General features: G+C 44.0%; 1 protein-coding gene across 6 annotated transcripts in view; it reads right to left on the reverse strand.

Moving 5' to 3' along the window:
- Nucleotides 1–27,503, reverse strand: part of GAPVD1 (GTPase activating protein and VPS9 domains 1) — a 143,618-nt gene that overhangs the window by 21,326 nt on the left and 94,789 nt on the right. The window contains exons 9-18 of one of the 6 annotated variants that reach the window (XM_077479007.1): nucleotides 20,770–20,901; nucleotides 20,509–20,682; nucleotides 16,522–16,662; nucleotides 16,278–16,412; nucleotides 16,070–16,189; nucleotides 12,602–12,685; nucleotides 5,733–6,094; nucleotides 5,464–5,551; nucleotides 1,796–1,873; nucleotides 1,585–1,707 (exon numbers count right to left, since the gene is read on the reverse strand). In XM_077479007.1, the coding sequence (XP_077335133.1) occupies nucleotides 1,585–1,707; nucleotides 1,796–1,873; nucleotides 5,464–5,551; nucleotides 5,733–6,094; nucleotides 12,602–12,685; nucleotides 16,070–16,189; nucleotides 16,278–16,412; nucleotides 16,522–16,662; nucleotides 20,509–20,682; nucleotides 20,770–20,901 (1,437 nt within the window). Of the gene's footprint in view, nucleotides 1–1,584; nucleotides 1,708–1,795; nucleotides 1,874–5,463; nucleotides 5,552–5,732; nucleotides 6,095–12,601; nucleotides 12,755–16,069; nucleotides 16,190–16,277; nucleotides 16,413–16,521; nucleotides 16,663–20,508; nucleotides 20,683–20,769; nucleotides 20,926–27,503 lie in introns of all 6 variants that reach the window. The other 5 variants (XM_077479004.1, XM_077479006.1, XM_077479003.1 and 2 more) reach the window with 5 other exon arrangements.

Here is a 27,503-nt window from a genome sequence, read left to right on the forward strand (position 1 = left end):
GCGTATGAGTACCAGAGTGCGAGAAAATATGAAGCAATCATCACAGATATCTTCCAGTATAATATTAGGTATATATCTTTTGGATGGCAGAGCTTTCATAAAAAAACAAAAAAAAACAAAAAGGGAACTGTGCAGTTATACATCTGGTGTACGGGGAAAGCCATGTGAAGAAAACAAAATTTGATCTAATCTGCGCTGCTGTTCATTTTTACACATATCAACATTTGATTTCACCGATTCTAACACACCGTTCAACATGTATAATTCAGATGTGTGAACCAACCCCAAAATGCAGTGAAACCATTCTAGGTTAGTGTGTTAAGCCTAGTGCACACTATGAGAAAAATGGACAAACTATCGTCTGATTTTCCATTAAGGTGTGGATCATGATGTAACCGAGAATATTGACGTGGAAAAAAACCCCGGGCAAAGGAAAACGTAGGTAAATGCGGCGACGTTCCGGGTCGTTCTTTGCTTCCGAGCTAAAAAAATGCTAATGTTATTTTCTACTCGATTATCCAGTACAATTACTGTACACATTGAACGTTATAGTCATGTACGATAAATATTTTCTAGCTTGCACCGTTAGTATAGTGCCTTCGACAGCCAATTCCAGCTGTTAAGGCAAAAACAGATAATCGGCAGAAATTATCGTACGATTATTTTTTTATCGTGTGTATGGGCCTCTGGAAAAGGAACAGTTATTTATAGTGGTTCTAAAGGAAAAAGTTTTAGCTTAATGCATTCTATGCATTAAGATAGAAAAACTGTTTGAAGCTGCCCCCCTCATACTTACCCGGCCCCATCTTGATCCAGCGATGTTGCACAAGACACTTGGCTGTTCGGGGCTCTCCCTCCCGATTGGCCATTGGTAACAGTCAGTGAGAAAATGGGGAGAGAGAGGGGGCGGGGCAGAGATGCGGCTCTGTGTCTGAATGGACACAGCAGCGGCTTGGCTCGGGTGCCCACATAGCAAGCAGCTTGCTGTGGGTGCAGGAGGAAGGAGCTAGGAGCGCCAGCGAGGGACCCGAGAAGTGAAGGATCTGGGCTGCTCTGAGCAAAAACCACTGCACAGAGCAGGCAAGTATAACAGGTTTGTCATTAAAAAAAATAAAATAAATGTAAAGCGCCTGAAAACCTCCCATTCTCTTGGGTGTTGGGAGCGCTGTATACAGTGCTCCAAAAATGCCCCTGCGCTTGCAATGAATGGAAGTGCGGTAACACAAAAGAGTTTTTAATCCCTTAGGGATTCAAATTGCCCCGCTATCGCCCGAAAATTGGTGCAAAAGCTGATTAAACCGCCGCTAAAACAAGCACTGCTTTACTGTCAACGTGGCGCCAGTGTGAAAGGGGTCTAAATATAAACCTGAAAATGGGCAGATATTTCATTAAGAATGATGGGATAAGTGAAATATGCTATATGTTCTCATCCACACCTGTCTGCTATGTTGCATATAAAATGCAAGTTACATCCTGGCAGTCCATTGCTTTAATGCATTTAGAAAAGGATGCCCTGTTATGATAAATGCCGTTTATCCTTACAATAAGCAGGCAAAGAGAAGCATATGTATGGATGTATTTTACCTGTTCCTTCGTAAGATACAGCAGTTCCATCATTTGGGCTTGTTCTTTTGATAGCATTCCTGTACTTATCAAGAATGTCCTCTGCAGCTTGAGAATGTGGACCCAGCCTCGACCCTGCATCTTCTGGAAAGTTAAAGTTATTATTTGTCAACTATTAACAGCTTAAATACTGACAACAAAAACTGAGCAAATAAAGATACTAAATCTGTACCTGGCATGGGGAATCTGTCTGGCCCCAGGTCCTCCTTCTCCTTTTCTTGTTTTTCCTTTTTCCTGAATGGGATAGGAGCTGAAAAAACATGAATCATCAACATTATTAGTTTCTATTTTTGGCCTTGATGAAGATAATGGTGACAGTGCAATGATGTACCAATCCAGATTTCTTTTTGTTGAGCCACAAGCTGAGACACTGTCAACTTGCCCATGCAGAGGACTCTGTAGAGATGCCATCACTTTTCCCTGCATGATTAGAGTGACTGTTTCTAAGTACTTCTTGGGAGAAAGTAATTTCTAGGTCAACCATACGCTGTAAAACATATACATTAAAACATCTTGCAAGGGCTGATTTTTCAGAAATAAAACCTTATTTTTTTTCCAGTAGAAAAAAATAAAAATATATACTGCAAGTACCAATTCCCCCCCCCCAAAAAAAGTCTACATAATTTGTACACAGATTGCAATGATTTGCAAATCTCATAAACCCATAACTTCATATTAGAAGACAAACCATGTGTTTAAACTGAGAAAATGTACCCTTTTAAGAAAAAAAAAAAAAAAAAAAAAAAAGGTTATTTTGAAATTAATAGCAGCATAAATTTTGGGCAATTTAGCAAAGGCACCCCTGAAGAAAATACAAGGCACAGTACATAATAAAAGAATTTGATAATCTGGAGAAATCTCTGTGTGCAAGGGACAAGGACAAAAAAGGAAAAGCATCCACCTTTTTTGGAAATGGGGCTGTGTGTAAATATGTATATAAAAATATAAACACACAAGCTGTACCTTACCTACTTGACCGAAAGACTTACCCCCCTTCATGACCAGGCCATTTTTTGCGATACAGCACTACATTATTTTTTTAAATCTTTATTGCAAAAAGTACGAGTACAGTTTACAAAAAAAATAAAATAAAATTACATTCATAATCCGTTACAAAGAGAATTGCAATAAAAAGCAAAACAATGAAAACATTTTCACTCACAACCATAGAGACCAAACAAGTCTTAAATAGGTCGAGTATCAATAATTGAGATCAGCGGGTACATACATCGCATACAGCGGCTGGAATTAATGCATTAGTGCACTGCATTATTTTAACGGACAATTGTGTGGTCATGCAACCCTGTACCCAAATAAAATGTATGTCCTTTATTTTCCCCACAAATAGAGCTTTCTCTAGGTGGTATTTAATCAACTCTGCATTTTTAGTTTTTGCGCTATAAACAAAAAGGCTTGACAATGTTGAAAAAAAAACAAAAAAAACCCCAGGCACCACCACAATATTCTTTACTTTCTGCTATAAAATATATCTAACAAATTGGAAAAAAAAATAAAAAATCAAATTTCTGCATAAATTTAGGCCAATATATATTTTGCTACATATTTTTGGTAAAAACAAAATCCCACTAAGCGTATATTTATTGGTTTGAGCCAAAGTATTAGCGTCTACAAACTATGGGATAGCTTTATTTATTTTTTACTAGTAATGGCGGCGATCAGCGTCTATAGCGGCAAACATTGACACTAATACAGTGCTAAAAAAAATATGCACTGTCAATGTACTAATAACACTCATTGGGAAGGGGTTAACATAAGGCACGATCAAAGGGTTAACCGTGTGCCTAGCCAGTGTGAGGCAATTTTACTAGAGGAAGAGATGGAATGTATTCCCTTTGCAGGGACTCAAATTCTATCCCTTCCGTGTCAGAAGGGCAACTGCATTGTTTACCTTGGCAGGTGCCAGAGGACATCTGGTACCGTGCACTCGCCGACTGGCTTCCGCTGTATGCAATGACAGCTGAAGTGTCATTTGAGTAATAACATTTTTTTGCAATTTTTTTACTCATAAAAGTAAAAGAAACTAGTGTGATATTTGACACAGTTTTCTGGTTTGATGATGTAGTAGCAATTCTCAAGGTGCTCATTAGATAGTTTGGCTCTAATTTTGCCCTTTATGTAAACATCCCTTGTAATAGAAAAAAAAAGCATGACAGGGCCTCTTAAATATGAGATCTGAGGTCAAAGACTTCAGATCTCATATTTGGACTTAAATGCAGTAAAATAAAAAAATGTGCCTTTAAGACGTCGCTTCCGCCCTGCTATAGTATGGAGACGGGTGGGGGCCCTCCAGTAAGGGGCGGAAGGAGCGGGAGAGCAATGGGTGGCATCTCTCCCGCTGGCGACAATGGTGATCTTGCGGCAAATCCAGAGACCATTATTGGAAACAGGACCGCCGGATTTAAAGATGGATACTCGGTTGTGGCAGAAGGTGCAGCCATTACCAAGTTATCCATCTTCAAATTGCCGACGTATATGTACATGAGCCGGTCAGTAAGTGGTTAAAGTGGAACTATAGGCAAAACTCTTCCCCCTGCCATTTTAATAGAGTAAGGGGGGGGGGGGGTTGGGGGATTATAAACCCCTGAAGGTTTATTTTGTCATCTCGGTCCCATTGAGGAGATTCACTTCCTGTCCAATAGCAAAAACTGGAAATTCTTGGTGCCCCCCAGGTCACCAGAACTAGTGTACCCATTTGGAAGATTTCCCCTCTTACTTTTCTAGGAACACAATTTTGGGATTTTCTTTTACTTTCCCTTTCAATGATAATGGTAAACAAGACAAAAATCGGATAAATGTCCCTAACAGGGGCACAGACTGCAATAAAAAAAAAAAACTGTCAGATGTTCAAATCCCTCTCCAATCTATCGATTTTGCCTTTAGCTGTACTTTAAAGAGGAGTTCCACTGCCGCCCTATGAAAAAATTTAAACAGTCATTTACAGTAAAATTTACAGTATTTGTAGTGGCTGACTAAATATATTATCCCTCGCGATGTCGGCACCCCAGCCGATCTTGGAATTGGCTGTCAGGTGCAGCCGCCGCCATTCCTGGTAAGGGAACCCAGGAGGGAAGCCTTTTAGCTTCACAGCTGGTTCACTACTGCGCATGCGTGAAGCACGCCAAGCTAATTGGTCCATCGGTGGAAGGTAGAAAGGGCCGAACTTCCGGGAGACAGGTACCCCCCCCCCCCGCAAGGTACCAAATGTGGCACCGGGGGAGGCGACGGAAAAGCAGATGTTCTACTTTTGAGTTGAACTCTGCTTTAGACCCCTTTCACACCAGGGCGTTTTGCAGGTGCTATAGCGTTAGAAATAGCGCCTGCAATCCGCCCTAAAGAAGCTGCCCCATTGTGTGTAGTGTGAAAGCCCGAGGGCTTTAACAATACAGCGGTGCGCTGGCAGGAGGTCAGAAAAAAGTCCTGTCAGCAGCTTCTTTGGAGCGGTGAAGGAGCGGTGTGTTTACTGCTCCTCCACCGCTGCTCCCCATTGAAATCAATGGGGCAGCGCTGTAAAACCGTCGGCAAAAACGCCCGCTATTGCGGCGTATTGCCGGCAGTTTTAACCCTTTCTTGGCCGCTAGCGGGGGTACAAGCGCCCCACTAGCGGCCGAAATGCACCACAAATCCGGCGGTAAAACGCCACTAAAAATAGTGGCATTTTACCGCCGACACAATATGTGGTGTGAAAAGGGGTCTTAAGTTTACGATTGTGTTGGGCAGCATTCATAACCATCTTGTACAGCGCCACAGAAGTGATGGAGATATCAAACAATTAAGCAAAAAAAAGATGAGAGCTTAAAATTTAAATAACTTCTTCAGTACCTTTTGGCATTGCAGACACAAAGCGCTTCCTCCACCATGGTCTGTTGCGGTCTGAGCGCTCATCATCGCTGTCCTTCCTTTCTTCTGGCTGAAAATATAAAATTAGAGATTTTAAAAAAGGTACATTTTATGGTACTGGTTATGAACATTTGCCTTTGCCACATCTTTGCATACCATCCACCTTTAGATAAACGCATTTTCATTTAAGACATCTGTATAGAAAAAATATATTAATATATATATATATTTTTATGATGCAGGTGACAAACCTCTCCTCTTGAGGAGTCCTTGCTTGGTGAGGACGATGAAGACTGTGAGACATTCATGGTTGCTGTTGCTCCTAAACCTGCTACACCAGGTGGCAGCTCCCTATCTTCATTTCCTATTCGGCGTGCCCAACCAGGATCACTCATTGGCCGTCGGATAGATGTTGAAATGTCTGAGCTGCGGCTCCGCACCAATCTCTCTGGGCAAGAGTGTCTCTGCCTATAAGCATCAGAGTCCGTGGGAATAAAAACATGGGAACCAAATATAGGCAACCGGGCCTCATTTCCTCCTGTTGTTCCTTCCTGAATGGGGGGATCTGGAGGTGGATGCGAGGGGCGAGCATAGTGAACTTTTGGGCGCACCACTGAAAAGGGGAAAAAGAAACATGAATGAGAGCCAGAATGCCTTTGTGTTGGTAAACTAATAACTTTTCTTATTTGCTCCCTCTCGGACACACACACATTAATGAAAGTGTTATATTTGTTCGATAAGTGCTAAGAAATGCCTACTGATCAAGTCAGAAATTCAGAAACTCTGCAGCATTATCTCAAGCTGTGTTTTCAGCCTTGCCATGTTCAACTCTGGACTACAGACCACCTTCTCACAATAAGAACCAGAGAGTGAGTTTTCTAGCCCAATAGAGACAATGCTGCTCCTCTACAGAAACAGTACAGCGAGAACTGTGTTACCAGAAGGATCACTAGACTATAGTAAAAGAAAAAAAAAAAAAAAGACCAGAAATAAATAATTCATCAGACATCAGGGGCAGTGAGCGTGCCGTTTCCAACGACGATCATACCGTTAGTGGCGGCAACAGTGCGCATGCCCAGGAGTGATGTCACCTCGGCTCCAGTCAGTCACAGCACCGGAGCTGCCATACCCAGAAGTTACTCTGGGATAGATGGCAGCGTCGGAGGAGGCGAACGAGGGCTGATGCCAGGGCTTCAATTTCAGTTAATTCATAATGAGCTAGTATGCTATGCATACTAGCTCATTATGGTTTTGCCTTGCAGGGTGCAATTTTTAATTTTTTTATAAGAGGCTTTACTTCCTCTTTAACCACTTGCTTACTGGCCACTTAAACTCTCAGCGGTAATGCACTTTGAATGACAATTGCGCGGTCATGCTACACTGTACCCAAATGAATTCAGCATGAAATGGAGCTTCGTTATGTAGCATGAGGCTATATATTCTGCATTATTTACATTTTGTAAACTCATTCGATGAATCATAAGATAACATGCACTGCATTGATGTATTCACACAATTTCACAGTAATTATGAGATAAAGGAATATTGCTGAACTTTGTTTTATCTCATTGTTTTGCAAATCTATGTACACTACAAACTGTATGATTGAACAAGTTCTGATATCGCTGTTTTATGAACCCGATAGCTTATTCTAAATAGGGAACCTTCATTTTGTTTGCAAATATTAAAGATTCTAACTAGTAGCAAGAATAAGTCCTTACATTTAAAGAGCACCTGTCATTTCAGATCTATCATGGCAGCGCCTGTTAGCGGGCATCCACTCACCTGCTGCCACGTCCCTCACCTTGTTGTGTCACTGCCACGTCACCAGCCATCCCATTAAAGCGAATGGGACTGTCCACTGGCAGTCCCAGCGGCTCCTCCTCTGACCTGCTGTTGACTCCACAACAGCAGGTCAGAGGAGGAGTCGCTGCGGGACAGAGATGACAGTTGCTCTTTAAAAATGAGTTAAATCAACTTAAATTTAAAACTAGGCTTTTTACTAGAGATTTAAAAACTGACTGGATTTAACCGCTTGCCGACCAGCCACCGTCATTGTACTGCAGCAGGTCAGCGTGAGCCGTCATAGCTGTACATTGGCTCCTTTAAGCGGGATAGCAGAAGTGCACACTGCACTACGGGGGTGCTGACGGTCGCAATGTCCGCTGGTCACGAGAGGCATAACAGGGACATGTGTGTTCTGTGAGGAGAGACAGATGGCGAGTTCCTAATAGCTAGGAACCACGATCTGTCATCCGCTGTAGGGCAGTCCCCTCTCCCCCCCAGTTAGAAAAACACACAGGGAACACAATTCACCCCTTCCCTGTCAGTGACATTTTTACAGTAATCAGTGAATTTTTATAGCACTGATCGCTGTATAAATGCCAATGATCCCAAAAATGTGTCATGTGTCCAACGTGTCTGCCATAATGTCGCAGTCCCGATACAAAAAAAAAAAAAAAAAAAAAGCAATAAAAATGCTATAAAATCTATCCCCTATTTTGTAGATGCTATAACTTTTGTGCAAACCAATTTTTTAAAAAGGGGGATATTATAGCAAAAAGTACAAAATATTGTGTTTTTCCCCCCAAAATTGTCGCTTTTTTTGTTTATAACGCAAAAAATAAAAACCACAGAGATGATCAAATACCACCAAAAGAAAGCTTTATTAGTGAAAAAAAAAAGGATGTCAATTGTTTGGGTGCAACGCCGCACAACCGCGCAATTGTCAGTTAAACTGATGCAGTGTCAAACCGCAAAAAAATGGCCTGGTCATTCAGCAACCAAATCTTCCGAGGCTGAACTGGTTTAATCAAATCCACCCTGCACACAGCTACTCTGTACAAACAGGAAGTGTCTGGAGCTGCTCTGTCCTAGTTCGCCATTTTCCTGTGCTTCCTGGGATAGAGGAGCCTCCACTGCCTATCCCCCCCAAGGCTGGTCAACAGTGCGAATTTCTTTCCTGCAACCACAGGCTGCAAGAAAGACATTTGTCAACAGTTAATCAACAGCACGTTCAACCTGCCCATTGACGGTTCAGGAGAGTGAGAGCGCGAGCTGTGCATGATGCCAGACAAGAAATGGGAAGTGGGCTGTATAAGGTATTTACTAGCAGAAAAAAAAAATGTTTTACTATCCAAAGATAAAAACAAGGGCAGAAGATTTAATAGATGGAAAATGATTGAAGGTACACTTTAAGGTGTGCTTATAGAGCATTACTATTAAAATCAATGGAGGCGGCTGACAAGTGTTGATGCTTCATTAAAGGGACATACTGTTTATTTTTAACATGACACAATGCTACAGCTCTTGTATGAACAGCACTGTGTAGTGCAGATTGTAATATTCATAGCAGGTGTGGAAGGGCGGTTATGAGGCTTTAAAAGGGCAGAATAAATGCTGCTTAAACACATGATGACACACTTCTGAACAAGCCCTAAAAAAAACATTCCACAGAACAAAATATCTTGTGTAAATGAACTCCCAAGTCATGAGTTCATAAAATACACCACCTACATATAAAATCATTATACTGAAAATACACTAGAGAGTAAATTACTCACTGTTAGTGCCCGTTCACATTACCGCGACTTGTCAGGCGACTAAGCCGCCTGACAAGTCGCGCTCCGTTCTGTACTACGGAACCGTTCTAATAGGAGCGACTCAAGTCGCTCCGACTTAGAAAAAGGTTCCTGTAGTATTTTCGGGGCGACTTCAGGCGACTTGCATTGACTTCTATACAGAAGTCATTTTGCAAGTCGCCGCTGAAGTCGTGTGCAGGTCGCGTCTGTGAGACGCGCTGCAAGTCACGTCGCCCCTGTGTGAACGGGCACTTATGAGCACATAAAAGATCAAACAGACGGAAACTCCAGTTGTATGAATACTTTGATGCAGCGCAATATAAAATATTAAATGAAACCCTCTCAATTGAAATAAATCATCACAGAATATATATGTTAAATCAGATGTCCATACATTGCAATTCAATGAAGAGAGCCACCAATGTGCTGTGAAATTCTCAATGTCTTCCGCTCTTTTTTTTTTTAGCACAATCCATGCAATACCCAGTGCTCATATAAAAAAAACGCTCACTTTATACCACTGACTACCAAACTCACTGGCGGATTGCATTTAAAAAAAAAAAAAAAAAAAAAGAGAATGGGACCGAAAGTGCTCCTTGTACAACTTACTAAAAATCTTATGACATTAAACTTTTTGAGCACAACACACTTACAATGCTGATGTGGTATCTGGGAGCTGTTGTGTACTCAGGTCTATAGGATATGCTCGATTCAATGCACTTTGGGCACTTTTTTAATGTGCGTTTTTCGAAGGGAATGTTCATTTTATGAGTTTTTATTTATTTATTTATTTTTATGAGAGAGCACTATACAGAGTTCTGTCTATTCCATTCAATTTTTACATGTATCCCGCTGGTAAGTTTGGCACTGCCAGAGGAGAAAAGTAGAAAGTGGAAGAGCAAAGTCCATACGGCAACACGCATATATACACTATATTACCAAAAGTATTGGGACACCTACCTATACAAGAACGTTAACGGCATCCCGGTTTTAGTCCATAGGGTTCAATATTGCATTGGCCCACCCTTTACAGCTATAACAGTTTCAACTCTTCTGGGAAGGCTGTCCACAAGCTTTAGGAGTGCGTCTATGGGAATGACATCAGCAGAGCCATGCTGATGTCATTGCGTTGCCCACAAACTTACATTTTCTTTAAGTGCTTGATCCACTTTCTAAATGTGAGAGTTTCCAATTTTCTTTTAATTTTACATTTATACGGATTCACACTATGTGGATTATTTTCTTTTTTGGTCATGCTATTTTGAACACTTGAGGATTTGGTCTGACAAGCTGGCTGCTTCTGAAGATCACTTCTTGGCGACATTTCTTGACCAAATGGATTGCTTTACAACGTGATCTGGAACCCAGATGTGGAGGTCCCATATTTTGGTGGTTGCACCATAAGCCTTGTTGACTCATTGAGCATATGCCCATTTGAGTCCTCTCACACTGGTAAGCCTCCTAACTAACCGGTGGTGGTTCTATTGTCTGTGTCCTCACCTCAACATTGATGTCACGTGGAATCTCCCTTCTAGTTACACAATTTTTTTTCACGACTTAAAGCGGGGCTCCACCCTAAAGTGGAACTTGCGCTCATTGGAACCCTCCCCCCCCCCTCAGGCACCACAATTGGCACCTTTCAGGGGGGGAAAGGGGTGCAGATACCTGTACAGTACAGGTATTTGCACCCACTTCCGGCATAAATATCCGCAGAATTTGCGCCACTTCCTGCGGGTCCCCCGCTGTCCGCTGGGAAACATAAGGATCCCAGGGACAGCGGGGACCATCCTTATTGCGCAGCGCGATTCGCGCATGTGAAGTAGGGAACCGGGAAGTGAAGCCACAAGGCTCCACTTCCTGATTCCCATACCTAAGATGGCGGCAGCAGCACCCAAGAGACGATCGGGAGATCGGCTTCGGGTGCCGACATCGCGGGCGCGCTGGGCAGGTAAGTGTCCTTATTTTAAAAGTCAGCAGCTGCAGTATTTGTAGCCGCTGACTTTTAAAAAAAAATAAATAAATAAATAAATAAAAAAAAAAAAAAAAAAAAGACAGCCGAACTCCCGCTTTAAAGACTGCTTTTGTATGATGGCACAAGGACTTTAGTATGGGTGAGAATTCCACATGTCATTTTCATTATTAGTTTTTGTGGTCATTGCATAGTGTACATTATATGCATTTCCTTGTATTGTATATCATAATTTATTTTTGGATATTTTAAAGCAGAGTTCCACCCAAAAGTGGAACTCTTGCTTTTACGCCTCTTCCCCCAATCCCCCCCCCTCCCTCCGGTGCCAAATTTGGCACCTTTCATGGGGGAGGGGGGGAACGGAGGCCCTGTTTTTGACAGGTACCTTTCCCCCACTTCTAGAGATGGGTCGCGACTCCCCTCCTCCTTCCCCTGCCGTCGGGCCAATTAGAAATTGCATGCGCAGTAGGGAACCCGTTGTGAAGCCGCTTCACGACTGGTTTCCCTTACCAGGAATGGCGGTGGCAACAGCCGGGAGTCAATCCGAGGATTGGCTGGGGTGCATACATCGCGGGCTTCCTGGACAGGTAAGTGCCCCAGTATTTGTAGCTGCTGAATTTTTTTTTTTTTCCACCTCCTCTAAGTTTTGTTCTGGGGAATGCGCCTGGCACAAAACCTTCAGGCTTCTAGTAGAAATCTGAACATGAAGAGGAACTTCATCTTTCAGGATGACAACGATCCAAAGCATACATCCAACTCAAGGAATGGCTTCATCAGAAGATAAAGTTGTGGAAAGGTCCAGCCAGAGCCCAGACCTGAATCCAAATGAAAATTTGTGGGGTGATCTAAAGAGGGCTATCCACAGGAGATGCCCTCACAATCTGACAGATTTGGAGTGTTTTTGAGACAAGTGGGAAAATATTGCCAAGTCAAGATGTGCCATGCTGATACTCATAACCAAAAAGACTGAGCGCTGTAATAAAATCAAAAGGTGCTTCAAAGTTTTAGTTTAAGGGTGTGCACACTTATGCAACCATTTTTTTTATTTTTACTTCCCTCCACCTAAACAGATTTCAGCTTGTTCAACTGAGTTGTAGAGTTTATAGGTCACATTAAAAAGGTTGAAAAAGTTCTGAAATTATTTATCTTTGTCTCATTTTTAACAGCACAAAAACCTGACATTTTTAACAGGGGCGTGCATACTTTGTATATCCATTGTACATGGTTACATTGGTCCAGCTTGGAACAACATAACCAAGTATAAAACATCCACAACTAAAATTCAGCTTTAAATGAGTATTCTTAGACCATGGTGAAATTTCAGCTTGTGAGAATCCTGTTACTTCTTATTTGTGCCCAGAGGTGTTTTTAGGATCCAGCCTGTGCACATGGTGCCTGGTCCTCTGTTTCTAAACCTACACCTGTTGCCGCTCCCCACTCATCAATTTATAGGAGAGCCCCCATCCCATCTGTTGATATGATAGAAGGTTCACATTAGATAATACACCCTCTCAGAACAATTTGTTTTCTTCCAATTTTTACATGAGGACAAAATAATACAAAGCATTACCTTCATTAGATGCTGGAGCCAATGGGTCAAACATGGCTAACAAGGACTCAGTTTGGGATGGTGGTGAGGCGATATGATGTACGCCTGGAAATAAACAAGGCATATTACTTGTCTTTTTTTGGCTGGGGCCTTCTGGCGCACTTGGTCGAGAGGCTAAAATGCAAATAAAAAAAAAAAAAAAACAGGAAAATAATAGTAGTTTAGTAAAGGGGCATTCAAGTACAGTAGTTTGCAGAGGGTTACTACTGCAGCCAAAGCCGTTTTATTTTTTTGGGGGGGAGGGGGGGTTGAGGGGTTTAAGCAGCATCTAAAAAAGAAACTAACCATTTTAACATTCAGTTTAAGTTTTAAGCCCCCCTCCTCCCTTTTTTTTTTTTACATAACTCATTCAATAAATAAAAATAGGGTGTATTGCCAAGAAAGCATTTGCAAAGCATAATGAGTTTTCTAAAACTGGGAACATTTCTAACCCTGAATATGAACCCCAAATCACTACAAGCCCCCTACACTTTTTAGATTGTTGCTTACATGGTCATTTCCATGACTGTCAGTCCTGGGGCATAGATCCCATTATCACTTATAACTGGCAATAGAACAAAAACCACAAGGAAGGGGTAATGTCATTGTTCATAGACTACATAACCTTTACAGTGGTCTGCAAGCTGCACGTTAGGAATATTACACTATTCTTCGGTTACTTGATTGATTTTTGTATACCTGGATTATTTGAGTACTTATATGTAAACATAAATACTATATGTCTGTCAGTACTATAATGGCAGCAAAACTGTTTTCTGTTTCTCCAAAAGGATCCTTTTATACTTTCTATTCAGTGCTGACCTTTATACTGTCAAACAGTGTCTACTAATAGCACCAACTAAACATTTTGCATCCTACAAAAACAAGTTTGCTTTCTAAGGTCCAAGTAAACAGGCTTTAAAGGGAACCCTGGGTGATTACAGAATAAAAATGCAGAAGTGATGTAATGTGTTGTATTTTGTTTTCGAGCGACGACTTTACTGATTCAACGAAAATCGTACAATTTGGTATTGTACGAGAACATTTTTCGTGCTTGTTCCATCAGATATTAACAGATGAACTGTTGTGATCAGCTCTCGAAACCTGAGAATGAATGATCAGATTATCATATGACCACTTTGAAAGTGGTATTTTTCCTACTATTTGCTGATCGTGTGTATGGGCCCATAAGGGTTGCATTCTTCCCACTGACCACCAATGTAAGGGGCATTTTTCTCACTTACCACCAATTAGCAGGGGTTCCTCAAGACATTAAGGGTTTCTCTGAGGTAAAAAGGCCGATGTAAAAAAAGGTTTGTTTCATCTAACACTGCTGCATAACAAAGAAGCTCTTCATCAAATGACTTTGATGCACCGGCATGCATTGATTTTGCTTGTTTTCACCAACTAGCCACCACCTAAGAACAGTATGTGCCAGTCACTCCAAATATTGCTATAGCTATACACTAGCTGGATGTGCTTCAATTTTGGGAGGTCATGTATTTAAATGCCACTTTTCAGAATGGCTGACTGTATCCAAAATGTCACCATTCCCCAAAACATGGAGATATTACTAAAATGGTTCTAAAGCCAAAACATTTTTACTTTAATACATTCCTTGCATTAACGTGATTCTGAAGGCTGAACGTTTTTTTTTACCTTCAAGCACTATATGCATGAAGACAAAAAACCTTCAGTGTGCAGCTCCCCCCTCAGCCCCCCTTCTAGTTACCTGAGCCCAATCAAACGATGTGCATGAAAGTGGCTGCTCTCCTGGGTCTCTGCCGCCTTATTGGCTGAGAGAAAGCAGGGAAGCGGTCAAACACAACCAATGAGGAACTGCTGAGCCATGCTCTGTCTTATAGACAGATTTGGAGTGAGCATGCACAAGTTCCCCCATAGCAAGTCGCTTGATATGAGGGCACTCGGCAAGGAAGGGTCCAGAATGCCAGCAGGGGACCCAAGAAGAGGGGGATCGGGGCTGCTCTGTGCAAAACCACTGCAAACAGCAGGTACATATGACATGTCTGTTAAGGCATTGTTTTTAAATAAACACTTTAAAATAGGTAAAAACGTTTTATTTTTTGTCATCCCTTTCCCTGTGTGAACGGATCAAGTGCTGTGCATGGCTGCATCTCTTCTCCCTCCCTTCCTCTTCACACGGACTCGAGCAGCAGCAAGAGCCATTGGCTACTGCTGCTGTCAATCAAATGCAGGGATGAAGTGGTGGGTGAGCGGCTAAGCCCCACTATGTGCATCTATAAAGTGCTGCTCCACAGACACACAGCTCAGGAGCAGGTATGCACTGTGAGCCCCCATAGCAAGTGGCTTACTATGGGGTCACAAAGAAAAGGGGCTGCCATGGCACAAGCTGGTGCATGGATCCAAACACACACACATCTGCCTTTGGCTTCATGCATCCATTTTTGCCTGTATATCGAATTTTGACATGCGGCTACATACAGCTCTGTCCATGCAGCATCTGCATCTACGCCTGTATGCAATAACAAAGAGGGCCTTTTTTTATTACCTAATCCCTTTCATTTCATTTTTTGGCACATTTCTTTATAAGATTGCATTAGGAATTTGTATTAAGGATTATGTTAATGTAGGAATAAGTGCTGTACATTTTGACAGAGAAAGCTTGTGTCTGCATCCATTTATATAGGCTGCCCACGCGCAGCCTGGGGCAGAGGCTGGCGCAAAAAAAAAAAAAGGGAGCCTCCTTGCAGAACAAGTGTCAGTGCCGGTCTGAACGAAGCCTTAAAGTCCGTACACACAATCAGAAACTGGTACAAAAATACTGCTTTCGAAGCGATAGTATGATAATCTGATCATTCGTACACAGCCAAATTATCCGGTGAGAGAAGCACTAAAATTTTTCCATAGTGTACAATACCAGATCGTAAGAATTTTTTGTTTAATCAGCACAGTTGTCATTGAAAAATACAAATGCCTCACATGACATCACTTACAAATTTTGATTTTGTTGAATGAGAATTTTCGTAACTTTAGTAAACTCTTCATTTTCAATATGAGACTAGCATGCAAAAACAAAAATAAATAATCTGGTAATCGCATTGTGTGTACTAGGCAATACCTGCTAAACAGATTTGTTGTTTTGCATACCCAATCTTGTGATTGACACATATTGTTCACACTGGACAGACAGGCGACACAGTGTTTCTTCATAATGCAATTTATCTTCTAATATGGACACTGAATCAGCCACCCTGTGTCTTATGAGTTGACCTAGGAGGCAATAAAGCTGACCAAGAAGAAGCAGAGAGATCTTACTAACAGGAGTGTGTGTATCACAAGTACGGCTCTCCAAAACTGCAAATACTATAAAAAAATAAATGTATTTCAATTATGCATTTAAAGGTTTGCCTGGAGCTCTACATTGAGAAAACTGTCGCTATATTCAGACATGTCCACCCCAGTACTTACTATGAACACAGTCCTCTACTTCGGGACTTGTTACCGAATCCTTTCCTCCAAAGTCAGAACTACATTCTGAACGAACGTCTTCAATCTTGTTGGGTATGTCCTCTGACGTGGCACTGATGCCTGGAATAAGGATAGGTAATTTGGCTTCTGAAGTCACATGAAAGTCTGAAGTTGACGAAGTCATAGAAAAACTAGAACTGTTTAATACCTGACACAACGCTCAGTCCTGGGGTGCTGGGCCTTGAGCTGACCTCTCTCACCTCCGTGTCATCGGATGTACTGCCCAAGCCAGAACAGCTTTCCAGCTCTTGGAGCCTCTCTTCCTGCTTCAAGTCAGGTGCTTCTAAGGAAAAACCACTTATGTCATCAAGGTGTTGCTGCTTTTAATGCTGTAGCTTAACAAACAAGACACACGTGAACCATTAAAATAATAGCTTGGCATTGCATCTCACCAGAATCACTGGGAAGCACCTCTACACTCCATGCTTCACTGGTGGTTTCTGAAATCGTGGAGCCTGTGCATGGGTCAAGCAGTAAAGAGCCAGAGCCTGGGAGGCAAAGCAGACTACCAAGCATGTTCTCTGCAGCTGCGCCTAAAAACACAACAATGAAAAAACACATAGGGTCAGTGCAACCCAAGAGCAGCATTTCCATTTTTACAGAAAAAAAAAAAAAAAGGGGGGGAGAGATCCTGTACCTTTAAAGAATACCAGCAGTGCTGTGTAATTTGGCCCCTTGTATCACCAGAAATACCTGACTAATCCTATCTGGCTATGCCCTCCCCTCTGTAAACTGACCACAGTTTATCGTGGCTGCTGAGCCCTGGCACTGTGGTCAGTTTACATGCCTTTGTCATCTGCAGCTCTCCTCTCTGCTTTTCCCCCATCCTCTCCCCTTACCTGTCAGCTAGTAAGTGTCCACCCCTTCTGCTGAAACAACAATGAGGATTGTGTTAAAGTTTTCTAATGCTAAATGGCCTTATACATGCTTTCTAAAATGCTGCCTATACCGCATTTCCACGCACCGATTGGCGTTCACGTGACGGGACGCCTCTCCCCTCCCGACTGATGTCAGGAGGGATTCTTGGCCCCTCCCCCTGCAGGTCTCAGATTAAGAGAGCGGAGAAGTGCTTGGAAATAAGGTATGGGCAGCATTGGTTTTAATAAAGCATGTACACAGGGGGACCTAGCATTAGAAAACAGAGGATTGTACAAAGTGGGAAGTGGGTAAAAGGTAATTAAAAATAAAACAAAAAACAAACAAACATGTCTACACTTACCTACTTCTGTGCATTGGAATTACACATAGCGGGTGGGAACCTCCTCTTGTCAGGTCCCCCGCTGGCGCTCCTGACCCCTCCTCTGGCCAGTGCCCTCATGGGAAGCCACCTCCCATGGGGGCATTCGTGCATACTTGCACCCAAATCCCTCTGCTGCGTCTATTGACACAGACAGTAGGACTTGGCCCCACCCACCCCCCCCCCCCCCCCCATTTCCTTGTCACTGGCTTAGACAGCACTGGAAGCCAAATGGAACCCAACAAAGCCAGCGAGACCCAGAAGTAAGAGGAGAAAAAAATCTGCAGACGTGCACGGCGTTGGATCAAATGAGGTCTCAGGTAAGTAAAGGGGGGCCGAGGGGGCGATGCTGATACCTAAACATTTTTTATCCTAACGCAAGGAATGCATTAAGGTAAAAACCGTTTGGACTTTACAACCACTTTAAGCCAGCCATACATGGTTTAAAAATTCAATCGATTCAGCTGGGACCAAATCAATTTCAATTTATGCAGGCTGATTAAATCATTCCATCAACTTGGGTACAACCATCCTGTTGGATATTTTTTACATGCGATTACTGTCAGTGGGAATAATAGGATTTTTATAACAGCTTACCTGTAAAATCCTGTTCTCAGAGTACATCACGGGACACAGAGCACCATAGTATTTGCTATGTGGGTTTTAGCCACCTTCAGGTGATGGACACTACCCTAAAAAGGACATAACCCCTCCCATACTGGGAGCACCTCAGTTTCTGTAGCTAAGCAATATACATATAGCCCCAGAAGAACAGGGAAGAAACCTCTATGTCCCGTGATGTACTCCAAGAAAAGGATTTTACAGGTAAGCCGATATCGTATATCACGGGACACAGAGCTCCATAGTAATTACTATTTGGGATGTCCCAAAGCAATGCTATTTGAGGGGAGGGAGACAACACGTAGGGCGACAACAGACTTGAGGACCTATACTGCTGTCTGCAGCACACTGCGCCCAAAGGCAATATCCTCATGCCCTTTTTTACATCCACTTGATAAAATCTGGTGAATGTATGGACTGCAGACCAAGTTGTGGCCTTGCAGATCTGAAAAAAAAAAAAAAAAAGCCGATTGCCGCCATTACTAATATATATATAAAAAAATATTATATATATATATATATATATATATATATATATATATATATATATATATATATATATATATATATATATATATATATATATATATATATATATATATATATATATAATGATCCCCTATTTTGTAGCTGCTATAACTTTTGCGCAAACCAATCAATATACGCTTATTAGGTTTTTTTTTTAACCAAAAATATGTAGAATTAGAATTATACGCATCAGCCTAAACTGAGGGGGGAAAAAAAAAAAAATTGGATTTTTAAAACAAATTACCTGCAAAATCCTTTTCTTTGATGTACATCAGGGGACACAGAGCCATAGTAATAACTATGTGGGTTATATATCGACTTATCAGGTGCTGGACACTGGCACGCCTCTTAAAGCGTGAACTTCCCCCATATAACCCCTCCATTACTGGGAGTCATCAGTTTTGTAGCCAAGCAATCAAAGTGTATAATAAGAAGGGAGGGACCTCTGTGTCCCCTGATGTACATCACAGAAAAGGATTTTTACAGGTAAGCTGTTTTAAAAAAACTATTTTCTTTTCTTACATCAGGGGACACAGAGCCATAGTAATAACTATGTGGGATGTCCCATAGCAATGGCAACTGAAGGATGGAGACAGAATCAAGGAAACAATACAGGGAAGGCGAGATTCCTGAGAAAATATCTCCCCTACCTTTCCTCGCCGCAGTGTTTATCAGATATAAAACCCAGCCTTCGCCCTTCATGGTAGGCTCCGAGCCCTTGAAAGGAAACCTTCAGGAACTGGGATACACTCAGGTAATCCCGCAATCTTGGACCTGCGAGAAGACGACCCTGCCAAACTATTATTGGCTTTACTACCAAAATGTACTGGATCCCAGGGCCCAGCTTTAAAAGCATTCACAAGCAAAAACCTTGTGTCTTTGGATGACAAGGCCCGGGTAACATTCATTTAGTCCATTATGGAGACATCAGAACGGATCCGGTCAGGATGGCTGGCTCTCAAACGATTATTGCCCGTGGCGCTCACTACAACACATCCTTCTTATTTTTCCTTTTTACTACAACACATCCTTACCACATGCCCAACACCTTAGACACCGGTGAAAAAAACTGAGGACTCCCAGTAAAGGGAGGGATTATATGGGGGAAGTTCACGCCTTAAGAGGTGTGCCAGTGTCCAGCACCTGATACGCCGATATATATATGCCACAGTTATTACTATGGCTCTGTGTCCCCTGATGTAAGAAAATTAATTTATATTTTTTTGGAGGATTTTATAGCAAAAAGTAAAGAAATATGCAATTTTGTTTGGGAGCCACGTCCCACGACCACGCAATAGTCAGTTAAAGCGACGCAGTGCTGAATCTCAAAAAGTGCTCTGGAATTTGGCCAGCCAAATGGTCCAGGGCTTAAGTGGTCAAGTATCCTACAAGCTAAGAATGCTTCAATTCTAATATGAAAAAGAATTTCTAACACCGATTACTGAAAAAAAAATTACACATCACCCCCTCTATACATAAAGGCAGACAGACAGGGCTGCCATTGGAACTCCTATGGCCCCATACAGCCTGCCTCACAGAGGGTTATACTGCCGTCAACCGGAATGGACACTGGCAAACAAACCTTAGGCCAGCCAAGAATAACTCCTCCCATAGTGGGAGGAGTCATTCTTGGCTGGCCTAAGGTTTGCCATTGTCCAGTCTTCGTATTGGCAGCAGTATTACCCGAAGGTTAAACACTTCCAGTGTGCCTTGATAGACTAGAAAGAAAATATTTGGAAAATTAAACAAATGGCATAAAAATCTGAATGTTTAAATACGGCCTATATACTGTATATATTGGCGTATAACACTCACTTTTTCACCATGAAAATCAGGTGCAAATAGCGTGTGCGTGTTACATGCCAATACAAAAATTGAAGTTTTTTCCTGAAACTTCCCTCTTAAAATGAATGTGCGTGTTATACACCTGTGCGTGTTATACACCGATAAATACGCTATATGCTTTTAATCATTGTTTTTCCAGTTCACTCACCTGCAATCTCTTGCAGTCGATCTTCATCAATGTTGGGGTCAAAGTCACTGCCTAGAACATCCGTACTCCATGTCTCACTGACCGTCTCAGAAATATCTCTGTCATCTGTTAACCCCATCATATCTCGAATTTCAAATTTGCGTAGCTTATCATCAAGGTTGTCCTGTGTGGTAGCTAAACACACAAGAGGAGGTTTTAATTAACTTTGGCCAGCTGTGTTACTATCAGCACAATTATGAATGAAGATCATCTCTTTCTCACCTTGTTCATGCTCCAGCAGCTGCAATGCTTCTACTCCATTGCTGCCTGATGGTCCAGCTCCCAGCTCTGACACAGACTCCCCAGTCTCTTCCAGATCCAGAGACGACACAGAGTTGGATCTGTTCGAGGGACCTGTTGAACACGGATTTTCCTCTTCTGCTTTAGTGACATTTTCAACCAAATCACAAAACATTTGAAAAAGTTCTCTCAAGAGACACTGCAAACATTCATAATTTGTTAATTGTGAAGTCTGGCAACAAATGATTTTGTTTTTGGAGCCATGGATGTTAGAAAAAATAAATAAAAAAATCTTAACTCCTAAAAAGTATTTACTAAAAGCAATTGAAAGGAAAACAGCGACGCCGACAAAGACAGCCTGCCAATTAAGGCTAGAACATTCATTACAATACGAATCTGTTTTCGGCACTCCAATTTATAGAGCAAAACTTAGGTTCACACATGTGCGGTGAGAATTCTTGGTCAGTTTTCACAGTGAATTTTCAAAGCAGCTGTTGAGCTGCGATTTCAGATACGGTTCAGATGAAAATTGTCAGAGCGGGTGGCCACCGGCATCTTTAATAGCTGAATTGTAGTGGAGCCCGACAGGAAGCTGGCTGCCATATCCTTAACAACTGATGACTCATCAGCTGTCAGCAGGTTCCCCGCTGACAGTTGAATGTAAACTAAATTGCCAGCAATACAATTTCAAAAAATAGCATGGGGGTCCCTTAGAGTCTGACCATTATCTGAGCATGCAGCCTGGGGGTGGGTGGGGGTTCTTGAGGGCAGCCAAGCGAGAGCCCCCAAACCATACCAGGCCACATGCCACAAGCATGGGGGGGATGGATGGCCCTACCCCCCTTGCCATCATCTCACGAAGCATGCTGAATCAATGACGAAGCATACGAGGCATCTAGGGATGCGACTGACAGTTCTTAACTAAAGGAGCAGGGCCACCCAGACAGTGAAAGCAAGCGGCGGGTACAGAGCTTTCACAGCGGGGTTCATCGTGATTGACACTGGATCCAAAGACAAGGTTTTTGTAGTAGAAAAAAAAAAATAAATAAATAAAAAAAAAGTAAAAAACTGCTTGTGTTTATTTTTGACACTTTTTGGGTGAATGAGTAGTACCCCATACTCATTCACATTGGGGGAGGGGGCTGGATCTGGGGGGGCCTCCCGTCTGATTCCGAAAAGATCCCCGCCCACAGAGCCCCACAATCACCGGCCAGGGTTGTGGGGAAGATGCCTTTGTCCCCTTCAACAAGGCATCACCCCACCCCCATTGAGAGCATGTGGCCTGGTATGGTTCCGGATGATAACACCCCCCCCCCCCTTTCCTGCTCGGATAAGTGTCTGGTATATTTTAAATTTTAAATTTTCCATAGTTTTTTTATTTTGGTGTGGGGTTCCCCTCAAAATCCATAACAGACCTAAGGGCCTGGGTATGGATTGGGGGGAGGGTGGGCCCCAATTCAGTGCTCAGAAAATGCATAGGACTCTATAAATTCGCATTGAATTTGAGGTGCACCACAGATATGTGAACTGGCTCAGTGTCCTGTGAATCGAATGCAGTTAAAAAAAAAACGCATCCAATTCACATATGTGAACAGAGCCTTAAAAGTAAATTCAAACTCAAGAACAAAATTGTAATATATGGCAGCCCACCAGTCTTTGGATGTGGTGGCAGCATTAGCTTTAAATATTTGGGGCGAAGCAAATTTTCTAGAACAAATATCGAGGGCCCAAAAATAAATCAACAGCAGTGGAATAAAAATAGGATTTTTTGTGCTCACTGTAAAATCCTTTTCTTTGTAATTCACTGACCGACACAGCTCCGCTCTGTAACAAATGGTTGTTAGTCCTATCACTAGGAGAATACTAGGCATAGTGTTAACACTCAGAACTCTTAGTTCCGCCCAGGGGGGGTGGTCCCTCAGGCTACAAGGCCCCACCCTGCAAAGCAGCATCAGTACGTCAACAAGCAGTATAAACAAAGATAAAGGAGGGGCGGGTGTTGTGTGTCAGTGAATTACAGAGAAAAGGATTTTACGGTGAGTACAGCTCCTAACAAATGGGACGTACCCAAGCAGTGCCAAAACAAGGGGTGGGTAAAAACTTCTTCCACCATGGCAAGTGGGAAGTAGTGAAACTAAACCCACAAAAAAACAGCAGTGTGTGGAAAACCACCACAAAAAAAACAGGGTATCCTCAACAGGAGTGAGCCCCAAGACCGCACCAAATTGAAGAACTAATGCAACAGTGAATTAACATAACCGTACTGCATTTTAATCGAAAAAACAGGAAAAAACATCTATTGCATATTCAATTGCAACTACACGGCTGCCTGCAAAACTTTGCGGCCAAAACAGGCATCAGCCGATGCACTGGTATCTACCTTATAGAACTTGGTAAACATGTGGACAGATGATCAGGTCGCCGCCTTACACACCTGAGCGACAGACGCTTGGTATCAGAAGGCCAAAGACGTTCCGATTGTACATGTGGAGTGAGCTGTTACCGGAAAGGAGGGCACTTCAAGGCATAGGCTTGCACTACAATCCGTCTGATCCACCTGGAAATGGTGGCCGACGAGATCGCCATGCCTTTCTTTGGAGCAGCCACTGAAACAAATAAATAGTGAGAGTCTGACTTCCAAAAAGGAGCCGTGGCAGACATACACCTTCAGAGCCCTAACCACGTCAAGAGCGTGAAGGGCCACCTCCTTAGGGTGCTTCGGCTTAGGACACAGAGATGGTAATACAATGTCCTCATTGATATGAAAAGCCAAGACCACCTTTTCGGTAGAAAAGACGGTTGCAGGCGCAACACCACCTTATCCCTGTGGATAATCAGATAGGGTGACTTGCAGGACAAGGCCGCCAGTTCTGAAACCCTCCTGGCCGATGTGATGGCCACTAGAAAGACCACTTTCTGGGAAGGAGTAAACAGGGGAATTTCCCTGATATTTTCAAACGGCGATTTTTGAAGCGCCGACAACACCAGGTACAAATCCCAAAGGGATAACTGGACGTACCGGAGGGACTACGTGTCGTACCCCCTGAACGAAGGTACTTACTAAGGAGCGCGATGCCAGGGGTCGTTGGGGGAAAAAAAAAAAAAAAAAAAAAGGCTAAGGCTGCCCTTTGATGGTGCTTAATGCCGATCTCTGGTCAACTCCTTGCTGGAGAAACAGCAGGATCCTGGATATGGAAAAGAAGCGCGGATGCCATCCTTTCTCCTCACACATGGCTATATAGGCCTTCCAGGTACGATGGTATATCTTCCAAGAAGAAGATTTGTGCCCTCAACATAGTTGGAATCACCGAGTCCGACAGACCCAGGTTCCTCAACACCTGGCACTCAATACCCATGCCGTTAAAGCCAGCGATGGTAAAGCAGGATGGAGAATTGGACCTTGAGACAGAAGGTCCTCTCGCAACGGCAGTCGCCAGGGAGCGTCTGCCACCAGACGCACCAGGTCTGGGTACCAGGGACGCTGAAGCCAATCTGGGGCAACCAGTATTGCTGGGAGCCCCTTGGCTTCCACTCTACGAATCAGACATGGCAACAGTTTCAGTGGAGGAAAGGCGTAGATCAGCTGGTACTGATCTCACGGAGCCACCAGCTCGTCGGACGCATCGGCCCACGGATCTCTTGTCCTGGACACGAATCTTGGCACCTTCCGATTGAGACATCTGTTGTGCCCCCACTACAGGCACAGTGACCTGAATATCTCCGGATGCAATGCCCATTCTCCTGGGTCCAGCATCGGTCGACTTAGTCCGCCTACCAGTTCTCCACTCCCGGGATGTAAATGGCTGACAGGGCCGGTACGTGTCGCTCTGCCCACCAAAGGATGTGAGCGACCTCCCGTGCAGCGGCTGAACTTCTTGTTCCCCCTTGGTGATTGACGTACACGACAGGCGTACGACATGGCGTCTGACTGTATTCTAATCAGACGCCCTTGAAGTCTCATTGACCATGTGTAGAGGCACAGCCTGATCGCTCTCAATTCGAGCAGATTGATCGGCAACTCGGAGTCTTCCGTTGACCAGAGGCCCTGAGCCGACTAAACCCCCATCACTCCACCCCAGCCGGATAGACTGGCGTCCATTGTGATCACTGTCCATTTCAGAGGAAGGAACGGTTTTCCGGACTGAATCACTGGGGACCTCAACCACCAGATCAGAGAGTCTGACTGACTGGCTCACCTGGATCTGTCGATCCAGGGACAACTGAGATTTGTCCCATTTTGTCAAAATCTCCTTCTGCAGGACTCTGGTGTGGAACTGGGCATAAGGTACTGCCTCGAAGGAGGCTACCATGAGCCCCAGTACTCGCATGCAAAAGTGGAGTGACGACCACTTGCGGTTCATCAGCAGTTTGACCACGGATGTGAGAGTCTGCAATTTGTCTGAAGGGAGAAAAACTCTCGCTTCCCTGGAGTACAACAGCAAACCTAGGTACTCCAGATGCTGGGTTGGCACCATCAGATTTTTTGAGGTTCAACAGCCACCCAAATTCTTGCAGGGTCTGCATGGCGATCGCCGCATCCTCCTCTAATTCTGAGGCAGAAGATTCTCTCAGGAGATAGTCTAGGTATCCCACGATCGCGATCCCAGGTTGCCGCAGCAACGCAAAAAATGGAGCCAGTACTTTGGTAAAGATTTGGGGGGCTGATGCCAGACCAAAAGGAAGAGCCAAACACTGGTAATGGGCTTCCCCGACTGCAAATCGCAGAAGCTTTTGATGTCGAATGCATATGGGTATGTGCAGGTACGCATGCTGGATGTCTACGGATGCCAGGGAGTCCCCTTGATGGAGTGCAGCGACTACTGAGCGAACTGATTCCATTCTGAACCTCTGCATTTTCACAAAGTGATTGAGGGCTTTTAGCTCCAAGATCGGAAGTACCCCTTCCTTCTTGGGAACCACAGATTTGAGTAGAATCCCTGGAAGCCTTCCAAGTCTGGAACCGAAACAATCACCCTGCGATTCAGCAAATCCCTTACTGCCCCCAACAGGGCCTCCCGGCGAACCAGGGATACGGGTATGCTGGAGGGGAAGAATCTGTTTGGCGGCCAAAAGAGAAACTCTTGTAGCCTGTGGAAATCAGATCGTAGACTCATTGGTCGGATAACCGGGAAGACCACCGGGCTGCAAACTCTCAAAGGCGACCCCCCACCCGAGACATGGGTGCGGGCAAACCTTCAAGCGGTAGCACTTTTATTTGCAGGCTTGCACAAGTTGGTCTGCTAGTTCCACGCAGAGACAGGAGAAGCCCGTTGCTCTCCCAATTCATGGTGCAAAAGTTTTGCCCACTCATTCGGTGTCTGCGACACAAGTGCGGATGCCAGTACAGGTCGCACGGCAGACCCCACAACCGTAATCAAGGAACGAGCCACTGCCTCGGCCTTCCTGTCCATGGGATCCTTGAATGTAGGAGTCCCCTCAACCCAGGATCGTGGTTACTTTATTTAACCTGGATACTGGGGGGTCCATGACCGGAGGAGCCGACCATTTCTTGAGAAGGCTTTCCTCAAAATGGGTAATGCACCGCCATGTATTTGGGGACCGACAAGGTCCGTGGCGGGCGACCCCATGTCTTGTAAATGAACTTGTCAAAATAAGCCAGATACGGGAACACTTTAGGTGAACGTGCTGGCTTGCGGGACCCAAAAGGGACCAGCAAAATCAGCAGAGGGATCTGCTGGCTCCTGAATCTTCAGGGTATCACGCACAGCTGTGATAAATGCTCCAACAAGCGCTTTGTCGCACCTGGACGGGGACTCATCCTCACTGTCTGAACGGTCCTGGTCGGCGCAGTCTGACAAGACAGAGCAGGGCTCACTGGCCTCAGCAGGACCCGAGTTTGCGTCAGAGCTCTCCCCAGAGGACGAGGGGTTTAGGGGCCGCTTTTTAGCACCTTTCTTCCCACACACCGCCTCCATCTTGGCAACGAACAAATTGAGGGCCGCCATCAGGGTGTCCATGGGACCTGTGCAGTCTGCAGGTGACCCGGTTGCAATTGCCTGGATTTCGGGGGAAGAAACATCAGTTTCTGAAGCCATGCTGACCCTACCCTGTCTGCCACCCGAAGGGGACTTAAGACAGTGACAAGTCCCACCCTCCTTGCTGCCGGTGACTGAGGGGTTCTAACCCACCGGACTCACAACCCTGAGGAGTTCCACGCTGTTCACAGCATTGCCTGTAGACCACTAGTGCTCCCGGGTGCAGAGGAAACCAAAACTGTGCCGGTGGCAGTACGTCAGAACGATCGTAAAAACAATCTGAAAAAAGCCCTCAGACTACATAGAAAGGCCGCCCAGCATCCAGTAACGACAAACAGGAAGCTGAGAGCACATGTAGCTGCTGCTGGAGAACACGGAAACGTGATCAGGCTTCTAGAAAATGGCCACCAGTGTCCTGAATAGGAAAGCACTGGGAAAATGGCCGTTTGAAGACCAGAAGACATGCTGCCCGCGCCCACACCTAAAATGGCCGCCAGCTAGCTCTATGAGGCACAGAGACAAAAAAGTGGCAAAGACATAGCGCCGTACCAAAAACACAGCCAGACCTCACAAGCACCTCCCGGGAGCTAAATACACAGGATCCAGGCACCACCAGCCAGCCAGCCCCCTATCCCAGATGAGAGCCCTCAGGGACACACACCGCTCAGTACCACATGCATCAGGGGGGAAGATAGGGACAGGGGAGAGAAGAGAAGGACC

The sequence above is a fragment of the Lithobates pipiens genome, unplaced genomic scaffold, assembly GCF_037356315.1.
Source record: "Lithobates pipiens isolate NorthernLeopardFrog02 unplaced genomic scaffold, aLitPip1_a1.2 Scaffold_1, whole genome shotgun sequence".
Lineage (NCBI taxonomy): Eukaryota > Metazoa > Chordata > Amphibia > Anura > Ranidae > Lithobates > Lithobates pipiens.